Source organism: Styela clava, chromosome 8 (genome assembly GCF_964204865.1).
Source record: "Styela clava chromosome 8, kaStyClav1.hap1.2, whole genome shotgun sequence".
Lineage (NCBI taxonomy): Eukaryota > Metazoa > Chordata > Ascidiacea > Stolidobranchia > Styelidae > Styela > Styela clava.
The window spans coordinates 10678969-10694920 of NC_135257.1; the positions used below are offsets into that span (position 1 = coordinate 10678969).

At 33.8% G+C, this 15952-nt stretch overlaps 2 protein-coding genes across 2 annotated transcripts; both read right to left on the minus strand.

The window, feature by feature from the left end:
* Nucleotides 1-523: 523 nt before the first annotated feature.
* LOC120346410 (COP9 signalosome complex subunit 2-like) lies at nucleotides 524-9198 on the minus strand. The gene is made up of 11 exons (XM_039416136.2): nucleotides 9060-9198; nucleotides 7940-8053; nucleotides 7289-7420; nucleotides 7078-7198; nucleotides 6139-6257; nucleotides 5247-5421; nucleotides 4685-4758; nucleotides 3973-4130; nucleotides 2742-2922; nucleotides 2211-2269; nucleotides 524-1187 (listed from the first exon to the last, which is right to left on the minus strand). The coding sequence occupies exons 1-11, from the start codon at nucleotides 9120-9122 to the stop codon at nucleotides 1037-1039; spliced, it is 1347 nt and encodes a 448-aa protein (XP_039272070.1). The 5' UTR covers nucleotides 9123-9198; the 3' UTR covers nucleotides 524-1036.
* On the minus strand, nucleotides 9154-13773 carry LOC120346409 (catenin alpha-2-like). The gene has a single exon (XM_039416135.2). It carries the CDS (start codon nucleotides 13705-13707, stop codon nucleotides 11002-11004), a length of 2706 nt encoding a protein of 901 aa, XP_039272069.2. The 5' UTR covers nucleotides 13708-13773; the 3' UTR covers nucleotides 9154-11001.
* Between the last annotated feature and the right edge of the window lie 2179 nt (nucleotides 13774-15952).

Genomic DNA, 15952 nt, shown 5'->3' on the forward strand with positions numbered 1-15952 from the left:
CTCTGATCCTATGAATTCAGTCTCCTTAACAATGGCAGAAGGCAGTGTGCATGAATTTGGTCCTCAGATTTTATCCGAACAGAGAACAATATTTAAAATTTGGTAATGAAGTGTCAGCAGTTTCAACACATATGTGATGCCTTGGAATTACCCTCCCTCATTGATGGAATGATTGCTGTTAATGAAACACGATTGTAAAAGATATAATCAAGAATGTATACCAGAAATTGGCTTCATGTGACTCGAAACATGTTGACAGTCTACAAGAGACGTAAAAAATCTGGATGAACCCTGCATCAAAAAGGCTTTAGTGAGCATTGAGATACAATTCCCATATCTATTATTAACCTGGTGATTAGATAGCCAATAAAGACAACTCGACCACCACGATCCATCTTGGTATGATCCAGAGTTCATAGAATCCTTTGTCATATTCAGCAAGCAATTTACTAACACTGAACTTACATTTAATAACCATACAGCCTTGGCCTTGTCCTACTTCCCATACATGGTATAAGACATGTTTGAAATAGCAAAATTTATTACCATACATAACGATATCGTAAAGTGCCTGTAACTGTCTAGGGTTGAACTTAACACATGGCATCAAAAATGGTAATGCATGGAACAACAACATTACTGAACTGTTTCGTTTACCACAGTAAATAAATTAACTTTGAATTTTAACAGCGTCATGGACACTCCTATGCAGGAATGATAAGATCCTTATTTCCCTCCTCCCAAATGATTTGCTACATGTTTTTCAACCTGAAATCTTGTTGGTTACACAAGGCATCAAAGCCTACTCATAACCGCATAGCCATCTCAAGATTGCCATAATAAGCAGATGGCCAAACATCACAAGTGTGATAACAGTTATTCAATCGATAGCCATACCAGATAATAGTCACAATGGATTGTTTAATCAAGCTGTGTGTCATCCACGCAACCCTACGTCATAGTTGGAGAAACATCACCGATGCACAGTCCAGTGAAATTGAAGATGTTAAATTAACCAATCTTTTTAAATAAATTTTTAACTCAATTTGTTTATGATTATTTCATGTAAAGAACCTAATTGTCGAGTCCATTGATCAAGTGCGTTGTACCTCGCTTCCCCTCTGGTTGTGCGATGTTCATCAATCACCAAAACCTGTTCAATCTGATTGATACGACCTTTGATTGTTCTAAAACAAAACAACATTTCCATGTAATTATCCTTCAACATATAGCCAGCTGGACCAATACTCCTTGTGAGGTTTATTTTTTGCGACTAACTTCGAAACTAATATCAGAAAGAAGTACAACAGTTGGGATACACATTTTCGTGAAAGAAATTGAAGAAATAAGCACTCTTGTGTCATATCCTAATTTATTGATAAGATATTGCAATACATATTTCTAAATTATGACCATGATCACCCTAATTTTAAATTCAATCACACTTGAAAGAAACAAATTAACTATGTAACGTTTTATCTGATGAAAAAATCCTACTCAGGAAAACGACTTCCATCTATGTATATTGAATTCATCATGGATTTTCAACGTAAAAGACTGAACTAAAAATGATTGGCTACTTCAAACAGACCGGAGTACCAGTAAATAAAATGTAATATTATTAGATTCCACAGGATTCTCAAAACAAATTTATCTATCCTTAATTACATTAGAAATTACCCCTAGAGAGTAGTGCAGTGAGGTTTGGAATAACCGCATCAAACTTTATCAATTTTATTCTGTGTCATTTATCTGAGCAAAGTCAAATATTTTCTAGCAGACAACTTTTAACCAAATATACACCGGTATATATATATACCATGTTATACAGATCATATAAGGCGCACTGTCAACAAATTGCTCAAATTGGGGTTTTGTCCATACCTAACGAACACCGGACTAAAAGACGCAATGGTTTTTACGGAGTATCGAGTTGCCGTACAAAACAAACCCCACACGTACCGCCTTTAGGTGTAGGCAATAGAGCACTACCTGAACCATACATTAGGTGCACTGGCTTATAAGGCCCACAATCGATTTTTGGGGGAAAAGGGGACTCAGAGCGCGCCTTGTCCTGTGCCCCTCATAGTTAGATCTGTCATCATAACTATTGGTCTCAAAATTTAGAGAAAGAAGAAGTTGCTGTTAATAAGCTAGTACAATAGACTACAGAAACAGTGAAGCCCATAATAAAATAATAAAACACTTACCCATCAAGAATACAGCTGACTAACAAACTTTCAACTTCTTCTGGCCGAATTTTAAGTTCCTGAAAAAACAAAACATTTTTTTCTCAGAATAATTTCTGAATATCGAACTTTGCCATTAGTAATTATTTTGAAATTTGGAGAAAGTCAATACAGCACTTCACACCAAACTGTAAAACGTTTATTATAGTCTGCTGTTTTTGATATGGTTAGTCCATCTCATGTTCTCCATTCCCTGATGATTGTGAAAAAATCATATCCTAAAGATTTTGGACATCGTTGGTGACATCTACCAAATCATTGATACAATCTACTAAAAATTGGGGCGTTCCAGAAGTGTGTGTACCAATATGGAGGTAACTAATTTTCTTCGCCTACTTTACATGAAGTTTAAAGGGACTGAAACCTATGGGCAGGGCATATATTCACTTGGCGAACAAAGACAGTCCACGAACTCGTAATAGAACTAAAATAAGGGAAAACACTACGAGAGTACCAAAATTGGTAATTTTCGGTTGTCAATGGAAACATTACCTGTGATATAAAAGGTATCTGAATACGAGTATAAGGTCGTATGAGTTTGCATAGAACTTGAGTTCGAATATTTCGTAATAAATCTTCGATGTGTTCTTTGATGAAAGGATCATCCATGATACTTGCTCGATTTGCTGCTACAATTTTTTCAAATTCAGTAATATCGTTGTTTTGATATGCACTAAAAAATAAGAATTTGATTGATACATGTGAAAAATGATCAATAGACGAATTTATCAAAACAGGCTTGTGCATTGGGAAAAATTCACACAAAACTACAAAATTAGCCATTTAAAATAATGATCCCAGATTTAGCTTAGTGGTTTTTAACCGGGGTTCCGCGGAACTCCAGGGATTTCGTAAATTTTCATTCAAATCAATATAGGTACAATATAGGTATATTGTTCAACTATAATTAAATAATAATTTGCCACTATTATTATATTCAACTTTATATACACTTTGTCATTATTTTGTTTTGCCATGATTAGGTTTGCTTTTGAGTATATTTATAGTTTATGCAATTCAGACAATGAAGCATAATTAAGCGCAGGGTTCCGCAAGGTTCCGTTTTACCAAAAAGGTTGAGAACCACTGATCTAGACTCTTGGTTGATGAGCATTATTCTTTTAGAAATTTCGAACACAAAAAACAAAATTCAAATTCTCGACTACCAACTATGGTGATAACATGATTTCAATATCGACAAAATCTTGCCAAACTCTTGACTTTAAAGTTCTGCACCAAACACAATAAACAACCGTCAGACTACTATCTGTCTGAGGAATGTATTATTAGGGTGATAAGTGACACTTACAATAATCGGGTATAATACCAAAGATTTTTACAAATTCATCAATAGAGGTGGAGGTGAAAATTTTGAAGACCAAGTTTTCATTGAGAGTATAAAAAAATTCAGTTGAAATAGTCTTATTAAAATAATTATCGGGGATTCCGAGGCAGTGTTCTTAAATGTAGGATTGTTTTTGTAAAATAAAAAGATTTATTATAAGCCCATTTCTAACATAAAAATAGAATCATAATTAGACAATCGATATAATGCCATATGTTTGTTTGTTGTTACATATATAAAATATGTTTACCTATGGTTTTAGGACTCAGAACTGGGTGTCAAAGTGTACATTATACATTGCACGACATAATGAAACATAAATCCTTGTTCAAAACCAATTCTCAGAATATATTTAATCAAAAAAATATCCATACTCACGTGACTAAATTAGTCATTGCCAGGATATCAGGATCGTTTTTATATGGTTTTGCTTCTTGAGAATCAAACGGATTAATTCCTGATTTCATCAACATATTTGCAAGAACAAGATATTTTAAACAAGTGGTCCGCCTCGGACTTCCTGATTCATCGTAATTCTGTAAAAAAGTAATATGATTCGATTTCATGTATTTTTATATTTCATGGTATAAAACAATGAATTGGACACTGAGTGGACCTTTGAATCGTTCTGCTATATTCTCGTTGTTGGAAAAATATCTAAAAACTAAAATAGGATTTCCATTTTCAGTGCCCAAAGATGGCTGACATCGCTATTTTTTTTTCTAGTTTCCTCATATGGGGGGGGGGGGGGTCTTATGGGACAATATATTTCACCAAAAATTTTGTTGTTTTATTTTGATTAAAAGAAAACAATTTTTATTGCATAGTGCTTGATCACCTTGGTCACACTCATCCAATAATTCTTTGGCAAAGCAAACTCCGAGCAGGACTTTTGCGGCTTCAAGGGTACCAATGTGGATAGCCATGGTGATCGAACTTGATTGGCAAATTTGGATTCAAAGCTTTTGAAAGATCAGATAACGGACCTTAGTGTAAGTTGCCAATTAGTAATAAAATTTGAGACACAGAAACAAGGGGTTCTTAGTTTTTCAGAAAAATAAAAACGTGTTATTCAAAAAATCTTTCTCACTTTGAATGCTTCAAAAAAATCAGTGTGCGCTTTATCATATTCTCCTTCTCGGAGATGCATCTTCCCTCCACATTCTGAAAATATAAAGTGGAAAGAATTATTATGTTGAAATAATGGAAAATATGACAGCAATCATAATAGAAATATTACAGTCCAAAACAATAAATCAAACAAACAATGTTTTTGTGAGTATATGTTATCAAACTATAAATACGTAGATAGAAATAGAACAATATATATCGTATTCAGATAAAATTATGTAATGTGTTATTACTATGATAGACCTCTTGCCCATGACATGTAGCACAGTCTTAGCAACATCTTTTATGCTATTGTAAGAAAATATACGATGATACCAGACCAGATACCGCAAGAGCAAACAGCCAGAGATATTTTCTACCACGCATAGCTAAAATTTTTCGAATTCTGTATCCAAGCCAAAAAACCTCCCCTAATGAATATCATTTTAAAACCTTCTAATTCTGAAACTGACTAGACTTGAGTAAATGTAGTGTTATTATGTCTGTCATTTCAAATTGAATGAAGTCCTCCCTATACTTACCTCGGATGACTCCCATAATCAGTGGATGAGGAATTGCTGATTTGATATGGAGTGATTGTTCATAAAGTCTTTTCAATTTTTTATTGTTTTTTTGAGCAGTGTACATTTGAATTTCTAATGCATAAACTTCCAAAAGTTGAGTACCTTTCTTTAAGTCATCTTCACCATCCTGTGTCTGATAGGGAATATCAAGAAGAATACTTTTATATTTTACAAAAGTTCGAAATATAAATTAGATTTTTAGTATGATAACAATCTGTTAGTAAAAATACATGTTAAAGTTTGAACAAGTCAAAGAGTGCCGGTGGTACAATATCAATTTGCCAGAGTTTTAATAAATAAATTGTACCAATGTAAGTGTTCAGTTAAGGTTTTGAAGTTGACTGACATTGGATAATTGGACATTATTTTAAGGCAATCAAACAAAACTATAATTTAAAACAAGGCATGGACTGCTCGCCCTCATAGTGGTTCATGTAGCCGCTTGTCATTTGCGCATTCCACCAAGATCAAGTTCATTCACCAGAAATTTATATCTGGTTAACTATTCCTATACCTAACATGGACTATTAATGAACAAAAGGCTCTATTCACCATATGATAGGTTATTTTGTCCTTCCTTTCCCCTTTGGTAAACATGGAATTCCTAACCTACCGGTACTTTAAAATATGAATTTGGACTAGTACAGTAGTGGGTTTTCCACTACAATTTTGTCTTTGTTAAAAATTGTTTTTTCGAAAGAATAGTAAAAAAATTTGAATGTGAAACAGACAATGATAAGCATTTGCATATATACTGAATAAAAGGATTAAAGAACTATTCAAAACACCATGTAGGTTGATTACTCAATTCAGTTTGAATAAATACAATAGAGTATTACTCACTCCTTACCATGCAAGATAGATGAAGTTGTCTTAATATTTTTGATAGTTTTAAAAATTCTTCTCTATCAAAATATAACTTTCCTAGTTTCGTGTTTGTTTTGAACCATAGTCTGTCGTTTTTAGCGTCTGCGTTAAAAGAATTCAAAGATTCATTTGCATCTTATCATTTAAGAGATAATATTGAAAAAGCATAATAAAACACTATTTGAAATACAAGATAAATCCGATTAAGAAAAATTTTGACAAGGCTGTTAAAAATTTCAACTATTGACTAGAGTTAAAATAAATTTTGGATGTCAAAAACCATGGCATACGTCAAAAAAGTAAAATTAGAAATTTATTTATAGAATGAAAAGATAAAATATGTAAATGGTCTGTTATTGTAGGTCAATTAAATGTAGAATCAGCAAAAATTGAAGATTAGAAGTACTATAATGATATACATATATATATGGTATGTATCAATAAAACGGGATTATTTATTACATATACGGTAATTGTCTCACATAATGTTAAAAAAATTGTTCGTTAATATTCCTTCAAAAAGTATTATCATCTGGAAACGAGTTGATAATTTGGCTAATTAGTAGCATCAACAGGCTAATTAGTAGCATTAAATCAAAATTCAATAAGTATGATGTACTGTACATCTGTCATAAAACACATTTAAAATGTATAGGTCAGTTACAAGTGCCAAGTCAAGTCCAACTGCAAAAAGTTTTGAAACAAAATACCAAAGTTTTTAATCGATACAATTCAATAGCCAATGCGATCCCATTCAAATTATATAAAAGAGACGATCATATTTAGAGTCACCATTTTTTGATCATAAAAAATTTTACTAAAATGATATCAATTTGAGACCAATGTATCATCGGATGGATACCAGTACCGATACTAAAACATAAGAAACAAAACATAAAAACACACATAAAGTTACTCTTACCTTTTAATGCATCAAGCGTTGTTTCATAAAAATTTTGTAGCAAATCCATCTGTTTTGATGTAGAAATATAGTCAAGTATTGAATTTATTGATTTTTCTGAATAGTTTCTTGTCACAGCACTCTAAAAAAATAGTATATCAGTATTTACGTTAATCTATGTTCAGATTACAATAATAATACAGATTTTCTTTATAACTAATGATCAACAAACCTTAATATAAGTTAGTAATTCTTTATAAGTTTTCATCATTTCACCATAGTTATTTAACTTGAAATTAATCTTTGTCATTTGTTTTAAAGCTTTGAATCCCCATTCTCCTTTCTCTTCTTCCAAATCCAAAACCTGAAATATTTGGTGCCTGTCAATCAAATACCTGTAACGTTTGTCACTTTTGCTTGCTACACTTCAAAGATCATTTTGTTTTGTCAATATTAGGTTTGCTTTTATATATATATTTATCGTTTATACAATTTAGACAATTGAAAATAGGGCCACAATTAAAATGCACAGGGGTTCCTCAAGTCGCTGTAATGTTTCATTGGGGTTACGCTTCCCCCCAAAGGGTTGAAAACCGATGTACGCAATAGAGCTTACAAATATACTTTCTATTCTCGTATGGTAGACATTACAGTTGCCAGATGTGCATACACTGACTGGTTTTGGTAACATGGCTGCCTCATTCTGGGCATGTAAAATTATAACAGATCAGACAGATTCTTGTCATTTAGGAACCAAACACATACTCAGTATTTGACTGGATCAATTCAGCATATTCAGAAAAATTCGACTATTCTGATAAAAATACATCGTTCATTTTGAATTCAAAACGTTGATTATTGATAATGAAAAATCGTAGCCTACCCTTTGAAAACTTTCCAAAGCAAGTCTGGGATCTTCTTCTTTCAATGCTTTAGAATTATAATATTGATTTTCTAAATCTACATCTGGTTCAGAGTTGCTGTCTTCAGAGTATTCCTGTGGAGATATCAAAAACATAGATACTAATTTGAAATAAAAATCATTTTAATGTAGTTTATGAGCAATATTTATGTATATATAAAAATCATTTAGCAGGTAGTAAAAGCTATTGTTTTTGTCATTTGCATATAACTTGAATGTTATCCAGTGTTAATTTTTAATATGTAAATTTTTTTGGCCTATACCGGGGTTTCTTTATTACATTGAGCATTTGGTTCTCCTGAAGGGCTATGGAGCAGTTTCAAGTCCTAGTTCACTAGGTATCATTTGCGAAGACCACATTTATTTGAAGTGAATTGACTGATTGTTTAATTCGTTGACTGTAATGTATATATTATTTTGTTCCTGTTTGTATGGTGGTTCATTATAAAAACGGGAGATAAATTGACTGATGGAAACAAAGTAAGAGCAAATCTAGATCTTTCATAGAGTAGCAAAGCGAATGAAGAAGTGTGGAAGGTCTTTAGAATTTTCTCAATGAGACCTTTGCTCTTCAAAAGTTATTCTGGTAAATAACGACTCTGATAAAAAAGGAATAACTGGACCTTAATTTTATGAAATGGGCCAATCTACTTTCTGAAATCAAAAAATGCCTTAGGTTTCACTGTTTTTATTTTCTCTACCAGACTTCAGTTGGAGGTAGCACTACTATCTAGGTCAGGAGTGTGCAACATTTTTTGTCAAGGGCCATATAACCAACTTCAGGCATCTAGCTTGGCCACACAAAAAATTTAGGAGAAAAGAGAAAGCGGCTATCACTCAGCCTTGCAATAATAAATATACTGGGCAAAACTGCGAAATATTTAACAATTGACAATAGCAAAAAAACATTATGTATTTTTATCCATGTGAGCGCCTTTTCAAACATAGGCTGTCGGATTTGGATTTTATGCCTGATGGGAAAAAAGGCTAACACTAAATGGCTTGACGGTCGGGTTGTGGCCAGCGGGCTGCCTGTTGCACGCTCCTGCTCTAGATCTAACAAACAATTTTATTTACATACCAAGTCATATTCCACATCATCATCACACATAAAATCTTCATCATCTTCTATGCTGTCAGACATGTTTCATATTTGTTATATTACCTATGCACAATCTACAATACAATATATACAGTAATTATAAGGGCACACATAAAAGCATTGGGTTATAAAAGCAAAAGTCAGTTCACATACATGATTTAGTACCTAAGATCACCATATATTCTAAAACAGAAAACTTCTCTATTCATGGGAACATCAACCCTCTTAATTCAATACCTAGCTAGAAAACTTGATAGCCTCGGTTGGATTATACAAATTATCATATCAGTGTAGAGAAGATTGGCAGCAAGTGCTTTTTTAACATGAGGGGAGTAAAATAACAGAAGGACAGACTGAAAAAACTCAATCCCGTGGCTATTTCACATACGATATATAAAATAAAACAGAGCTAACTCAAACCTTCTTTTTTGTTATCTCTAAAAAGCATATCAATATGCAAGCACTAAGACCAACAATAACGACAAATTACCTATGACCTAACAAAAACAAATCAAGCACAATTCCTTATAAAAAAAAAACAATAAAATTCACATAATTATCATTTATATCTGTTGGGTAACATGATCAACAAATAAAATCATCCAATATATACAAAAAGGCAGTGGAATGTCTACACTATACAGTTCAAAATTGGTCAGATCAAAAATGGTCGCAATATGAACATTCACACACTAGAAAGTAGTTGAACAATGCTGGATATTTATACAATGCTTGATAAAATGTACCTTTATTTTATGGAAGAGTTAAAGATAGTATAATTAGATATTAAAATTAAATCGAACATCATAATATATTCCTCAGTTTTCAAAACACAGCAAGATCAAAATTATCACATCGATTTTCCTTATAATTCCGGTTTATGAAAATATTTGACTTTCGAGTATAGTTATGTTAACAAAAAGTGGTCAGTAGTACTGGTTTTGTAAATCACAAAAAAATGATCAAATCAAAATTTCATATATACAGAGTGTTCATAAAGTCTGTTTTCTATATATCTTAACCAGGTAAAGCAAAGTTTATTTTCTTCTATTTTTATATGGCTGCACAGAGGCCAACAAACTATCGATAAGTTCTCTATACAATTTGAAAAATTACTTAAGACTTAACGAACACCCTGTATTTGTACATTTCAGTTTATTATACTCAGTTTATTATACTGTATAAGTAAATATGTACATACACAATTCAAAAGTGTCACATTCTTTTCTACAACTACAACACAAAAATTGTACCATGTCAGCACCAAATTTGATAATATGAAAAAGTAAGCCATAATATGAATATTGTAACAATGCTATACAATATTAGGAAAAAAAAATAAACTACAGCTAAAAAATGTACACAATGTTTCTGGTGTTATAACTTTACAATGGTTAGTTCCAAACAATGTTTTGAGAAAAAAATGATAACTTGCAAATTTATTGGAAATATATATGTACTTCATTTATTGATAACATTTGGTCATTTGATCACTTTATTAAAGAAATTGCAAATTTAAACCAATTAAAAAAAAAGAATTTGTAGTTGGGAAAACATATCTTACATTAAAATTACATGTGTTGTATTTGCTGTAATGTCTATGGTTCGGTTAAAATTGGTGATAATTATGATTGCAACAAAATCAAGTCCAACTAATTAAGCCCAGGTATATTTATAGTTAGAAATAAAAGCACCATCAATCATTTTTAAACGAATTTGTGCAAAAAGCATTAAATACATCATGTTTTGCGCTAACGGTAAAAAAGTTGTCTAAGGCACCAAATACACATTCAATTCACAATTCTAAAACATTTGATAAAGCTTGATAAGCTAGACATAAAAATTGTTAATAACTGATAAAAATTTACAGAAATTTTGTGACATCAAATTCAGCTATCTCATGGGTTTATCATCATCTTCTTCAGAGTTCAGCCTTGAACTCACTGAGTGCTTTCGCAGGATTGAGCTTTTTCTGAGACTGTCTGCGAACAGGAGCTGTTCTAACTTCATTCTTTGTTCTCTCATTTCGAATGAGTGGTTTCTTCTCAGGTGCCTTCATTTTCCACATGACAATCTTCAAGTCAGATTGAGTATGTTTTCTGTATTTGGTTGATGCTACATAAGAAGCCTTCACTGTCAATACCACAGCATTCATCAGATTCTTGGCTGCCTGAATAAGAGAGGTTGCGCTATCCAAACCAGACAAAACGGTTTCACCACCAGCGATATTTTGCACCTCAGCCTTGACTTTGGAACACATTTTCAACTGATGGCAACATAAAGTAATACGCTGCAGATAAGCGAGCAAATCACGTTTAGCAGACGAGTCGGGACAGACATCTGCGATGGATCTGGCAAGCTCATCCAACCTGCTTCCTGCATCAGCAATATTCGTGGCTGCGGCGATGACATCAGTCGAATTTTTCAATTGACCTTTTCCACGAGTGAAGTCAGTCATCTGCATCATAATCATGCACATTTGTTTAGCAAGTACGATAATATCATTGGATGATTCGTCCCATTTGGAAACCTCAATATCAAGAAGCTGCTTCTCTTTTACAAATTCTTGTACTTGTTCTTTGATCTTCAATTTTTCTTCTTCTGGAAGCTCTCTCATCTTGGCACGATCACTTGGATCCCCAGTATTAGTTTCGATCGTTTGTCCACTGACTCTACTTCCTCCAACCTCTGACAATCCTTCAACAACTTCACCATAATCAGAATCTTCGATATCTTCTGGATTCTTAATCAGTAGTACAGCACGTCTTATCTCACGCACTCCATCATAAACAAGACGAGAAGTGTCAATGAATTCATTCTCTTGTGGATCTTCAGGTGGATCCTTTGAAAGATTTCCAACAGATGTTTCAAGAACTGCTTCGAATGAAGGCATCACTTGAGTTTGCAGAGTTTGACATGCTTCCAATACTCTATTGATACTGTAATCTGGTTCGTAATTATCCATTTCAGCATTGACAACTTGTACAATACGAGCACATCTACCTCTGATATCACCACCCTTTCGATCCAGAACTTCGTAGTCATTTTGCTGCAGTGCCATCACACAGCTAGTGACATCTTCCAGTATATGAGCCTCTGATACAGCCAAGAAATCTTCAATTGTAGTGATTTCATCCACAGCCTCAGTCAAGATACCAACTTGAGTTTCCCATGCCTTCTTGAAGACATCCATGTTGTCTTGAGCTACTTTACTTCTGGGGCGTGCTGCGAGGGTTAAAGCTGCATTGATGACTTGGGGGCACAGGCTATCAATTTGTTTCGCAGCTAGTCTAACCATCTTAACCCCTTCTTCGTTATTTGACATTGAGCAAGCAAGATTGGCAACCTCAACAAGTTTGCCAGCATGTTCACGAAACACTTGAGCATATTCCTTGACTTGCTTTTCATCTCCATTCTTGGCAGCCTCAATCAAGACGAGCAATGGAACATTGCTTGCAAGGTATGAATCAGAAACATGATCCACCACTGCTTTACGAAGCTGTCTGCGTAAATCTTTCGTTTTCTGTACCATGTGATCAATAGCTTTTTCAAGGTTTTCAGACGGATTTTCTTTACCAGCATTGTTGATGTACTCCTGCAAAAGATCTTGCAATGCTTGACGTACAGCGTTACACTCAGCAACAATTCTTTCTCTTCTATCATCTCTAGTGCACGAAGAATCTGCCATGAGTGCAGCACCACTGATTATACTTTCTAGCCTCTCTTCCAAAGTTGGTCTATGCCTAGCTTCATCAAAATCAAGCGGTTCCATGTCAATCTTGTCTAAAAATTCATCTAAAGCATAAGCCAGCTCTCCTGTTCCTTCTTCAGGGCGAGGATGAGATTCTCCGGTGGCCTGTACAGTATCAGAGATACGTCCCAAAGCCTCTTCAACACGGCGAAACACGTAATCACGATTGGCTTTGGCAGCCGCAACTTCAGGGTGTCTCAGATATGCTTGAGAAGAAGTGTACAACATCATGCTATTTTTCTTAATTTCACCACGAGCGGCAGCAAGATCTTCTCGTCTTCTTTGATCTTTTAAATCATTCTGACGAAGTGCTGTTGCATGATTCAACTCAACAAGATCTCTTCCAAATTCTTTAAAGTTCCTCAACAGCTCATCCTGATCATGTGAATCCTTCACTCTACTCATACTTTGCTGGGTGATACGAAGACGTTTAAGCAGGTTCAGAACATCAGCCATATCAGCAAGAATCAGAAGCCTAGTGACAGAAGATAGCAGAGCTCTGGCAGCTCGCACCATACTTCCTCGCTTCATAGAAGAGCATGGGTCATCAGCAAACTCATGAGAAGCTCTGGACATTGTTTCACCATCTTTGCGAGTATCGTCCACAGCTTCTTGTAATTCCTTTCGTAATTCTGTATTTTCCTTCGCAATTTCTGTTCCTTTTGCGATAAAAGTATCAGTCGCTTTTTCAACAGCACCAACTAAAACCTTGGGACTTCTGCTCTTGCCCTTTTTCTTATTCGATGGTCCTTTTGTGTTGACCAAAGTCGTTACTTGAACGACAAGAGGTTCCAAGGTCTTCTCTACAGAAAGTGTACGGATTTCAAGATTTTTTGGATTCCATCTCTGCCCGGAGCTTGATGAAACAGAACTCATGTTGATAACAAATTTTTTCGCATAAAATATCTAGATAATTCTTTATTAGTATCTGTACACAAAGCATACAATGATTACCACATCGAATATATTAAACTAAAGTGCTGGGATGCAATTAAGGGCATATTCAGGCAAGACATTTCGATTGTGTCTATGAGACAATACTGAATATTTTTATATCATTACCAAAATATATAGTTAGTGACATTTTAATTTTAGGCTAGATTTTTCAGCAGATATATCTTGAATAATAAAGTAAAACCTATACCCTAGTCCCTAATGCTTTTACAGCACTTTCTATATTTTATTATTAAAAAATACTAAATATTATAACAGCTAAGTGTATTGTGATAGAACTGAACATCATCATTTCTCAGTTACATTTATCGATAGAACATTAAGCAAATATCTTGAATGTCAGTAAACAAAATTGGAAAAAAATCACAAATAGTAAGTAAATCTTCTAAGAGAAACTCAATTTTAAAAATTTGTTATTTTTCACTCCATGCAATTTTCTGCCAAATTCAAATAATCTAACCTCACTATTTTATATTAAAACGAAATCATATAAACATAGTTGAGAGAATTCGGTTCCGCATGAATAATCGCATCTCAAACCAAAAGCTGATAAAACGATGAACATGAATGAAAACTACGACATATTATTAGTTTTTGTTGAACAATACGATGTTTTAATTATCGATGGCCAAAATTGAATAATCTATTATTACAAATATATTCTGAAGATTTTGAATATAACATTCCAAATATATATTAAATTGGAACATTTTCAATAGCAATATTTCCAATTTGGTTTTAAATTTATGGAGATTATTTGATGAAGTAGAAAAAATAAATTGATATATCTTTATTCATTTTTACAGTTTTTAGGAATTGCATCTAAAGATACTCAAGAGGTCATATCAATTGCGAGCCATATGGCAGCATTTACTAATAGAATGGAAATTCAGATGTAAATGAATAATAAATTATACAGTTATATCTAATCTCAATACAGTAATACTAACTTTTGGTATTTATACCAACTAAATAATGACTAATGTTAACAATGTCTGAATATATTATGACCATCAATATTATCTGTGCATCATGCCTCATCAACATTTTGGAATACAGTGGAGTAGAATAGCACAAACAGACACTACACCGTCTATAGGCCACATCTCTAACTGTTCTATTCCAGTCCTAAGTCAGTAAGTCACAGTTTCTACCAGTCAGTCTGTGTAAAGATATAAATGATTTATGCCCAGACTGCCAGATGTGGAGATATGTCATTGATGTTGACCATGTTTAAACCAATTCAAAAATTACAGAGAAATTATAGTCTAAATTAACCAGACAGTGAAGCAGGTATTCCAATCCGGACTTTCCTAAAACAAGAAACATACACAAGACATGTACCGGTATGGTATAAGTGACGATATTACCTTATTGGGAAAAGCCTACGGGAAGACAGCATCATACTGTCATAAAACTGATACGTGAGGAGAAACGGCATAACATTATAGCGTTGTTCTCTTCCGTGGCGCTATGATCTGATGACATAATCGTACGCTAGGCCAAATACTATGATAACGTAAAAGATCACGGCATCAAGCTGGGAATGAGGTTTGCCTAAATTCCCCACTCGTCTGCTCGTAGAAAAGAAGGGAATGAAAACATCTTGTTTAGTTTTAATTCCTGTATTTCATCTGTTTATCCTCACATGCCTCTAGCTGAGACCTTAATTAAACGAAGTCTGGAAAATTGTAACCTGTAAATTAATTAAATGATATAACGAAGTTATATCGAAACGAAATCGTTAACACATCTATAAACAGGACCGACCATATAACTTTGAAAATAAGCAACCGAGAAATTTGACAAGAAACGCCGCGACGAGCGTCAGAGGGCGAGGCGACGTCACGGCTCGTCGTACACAAAAGTCACATGACCAATCAAATAAGAGCCTCGGGGCAATATCAAAACACGGTTCACGACTTTGTTTTTAATACCATATCAAATAATTGTACGCAAATGAATAAAATTTAAAATTAATAAGTCAGTTTTACCGTTGTTATGATGCATATAAGACAATCAAGAAGATTCGCCCGATCGTCTGAAAATAGTGAATGATCGATTTGTTGAATACCTACCACTGGGGGCGATAAAGAAACAGACAAAACTCTCTCGTCGGTCATTTGTTTTTCAACCGTCAGCTACTCATCCGCTTCTTTTTAGTCGC

What these genes read in the sequence shown, in the direction of transcription:
- LOC120346410 (XM_039416136.2), bottom strand. Translation starts at nt 9,122, where the DNA reads ATGTCTGACAGCATAGAAGATGATGAAGATTTTATGTGTGATGATGAT. An exon ending in GATTATGGGAGTCATCCGAG is followed by an intron (nt 4,759 to 5,246) that starts GTAAGTATAGGG and finishes TTATATTTTCAG; the next exon opens with AATGTGGAGGGAAGATGCAT. An exon ending in ATTTTTTTGAAGCATTCAAA is followed by an intron (nt 4,131 to 4,684) that starts GTGAGAAAGATT and finishes ACTTTTTTACAG; the next exon opens with AATTACGATGAATCAGGAAG.
- LOC120346409 (XM_039416135.2), bottom strand. Translation starts at nt 13,707, where the DNA reads ATGAGTTCTGTTTCATCAAGCTCCGGGCAGAGATGGAATCCAAAAAAT.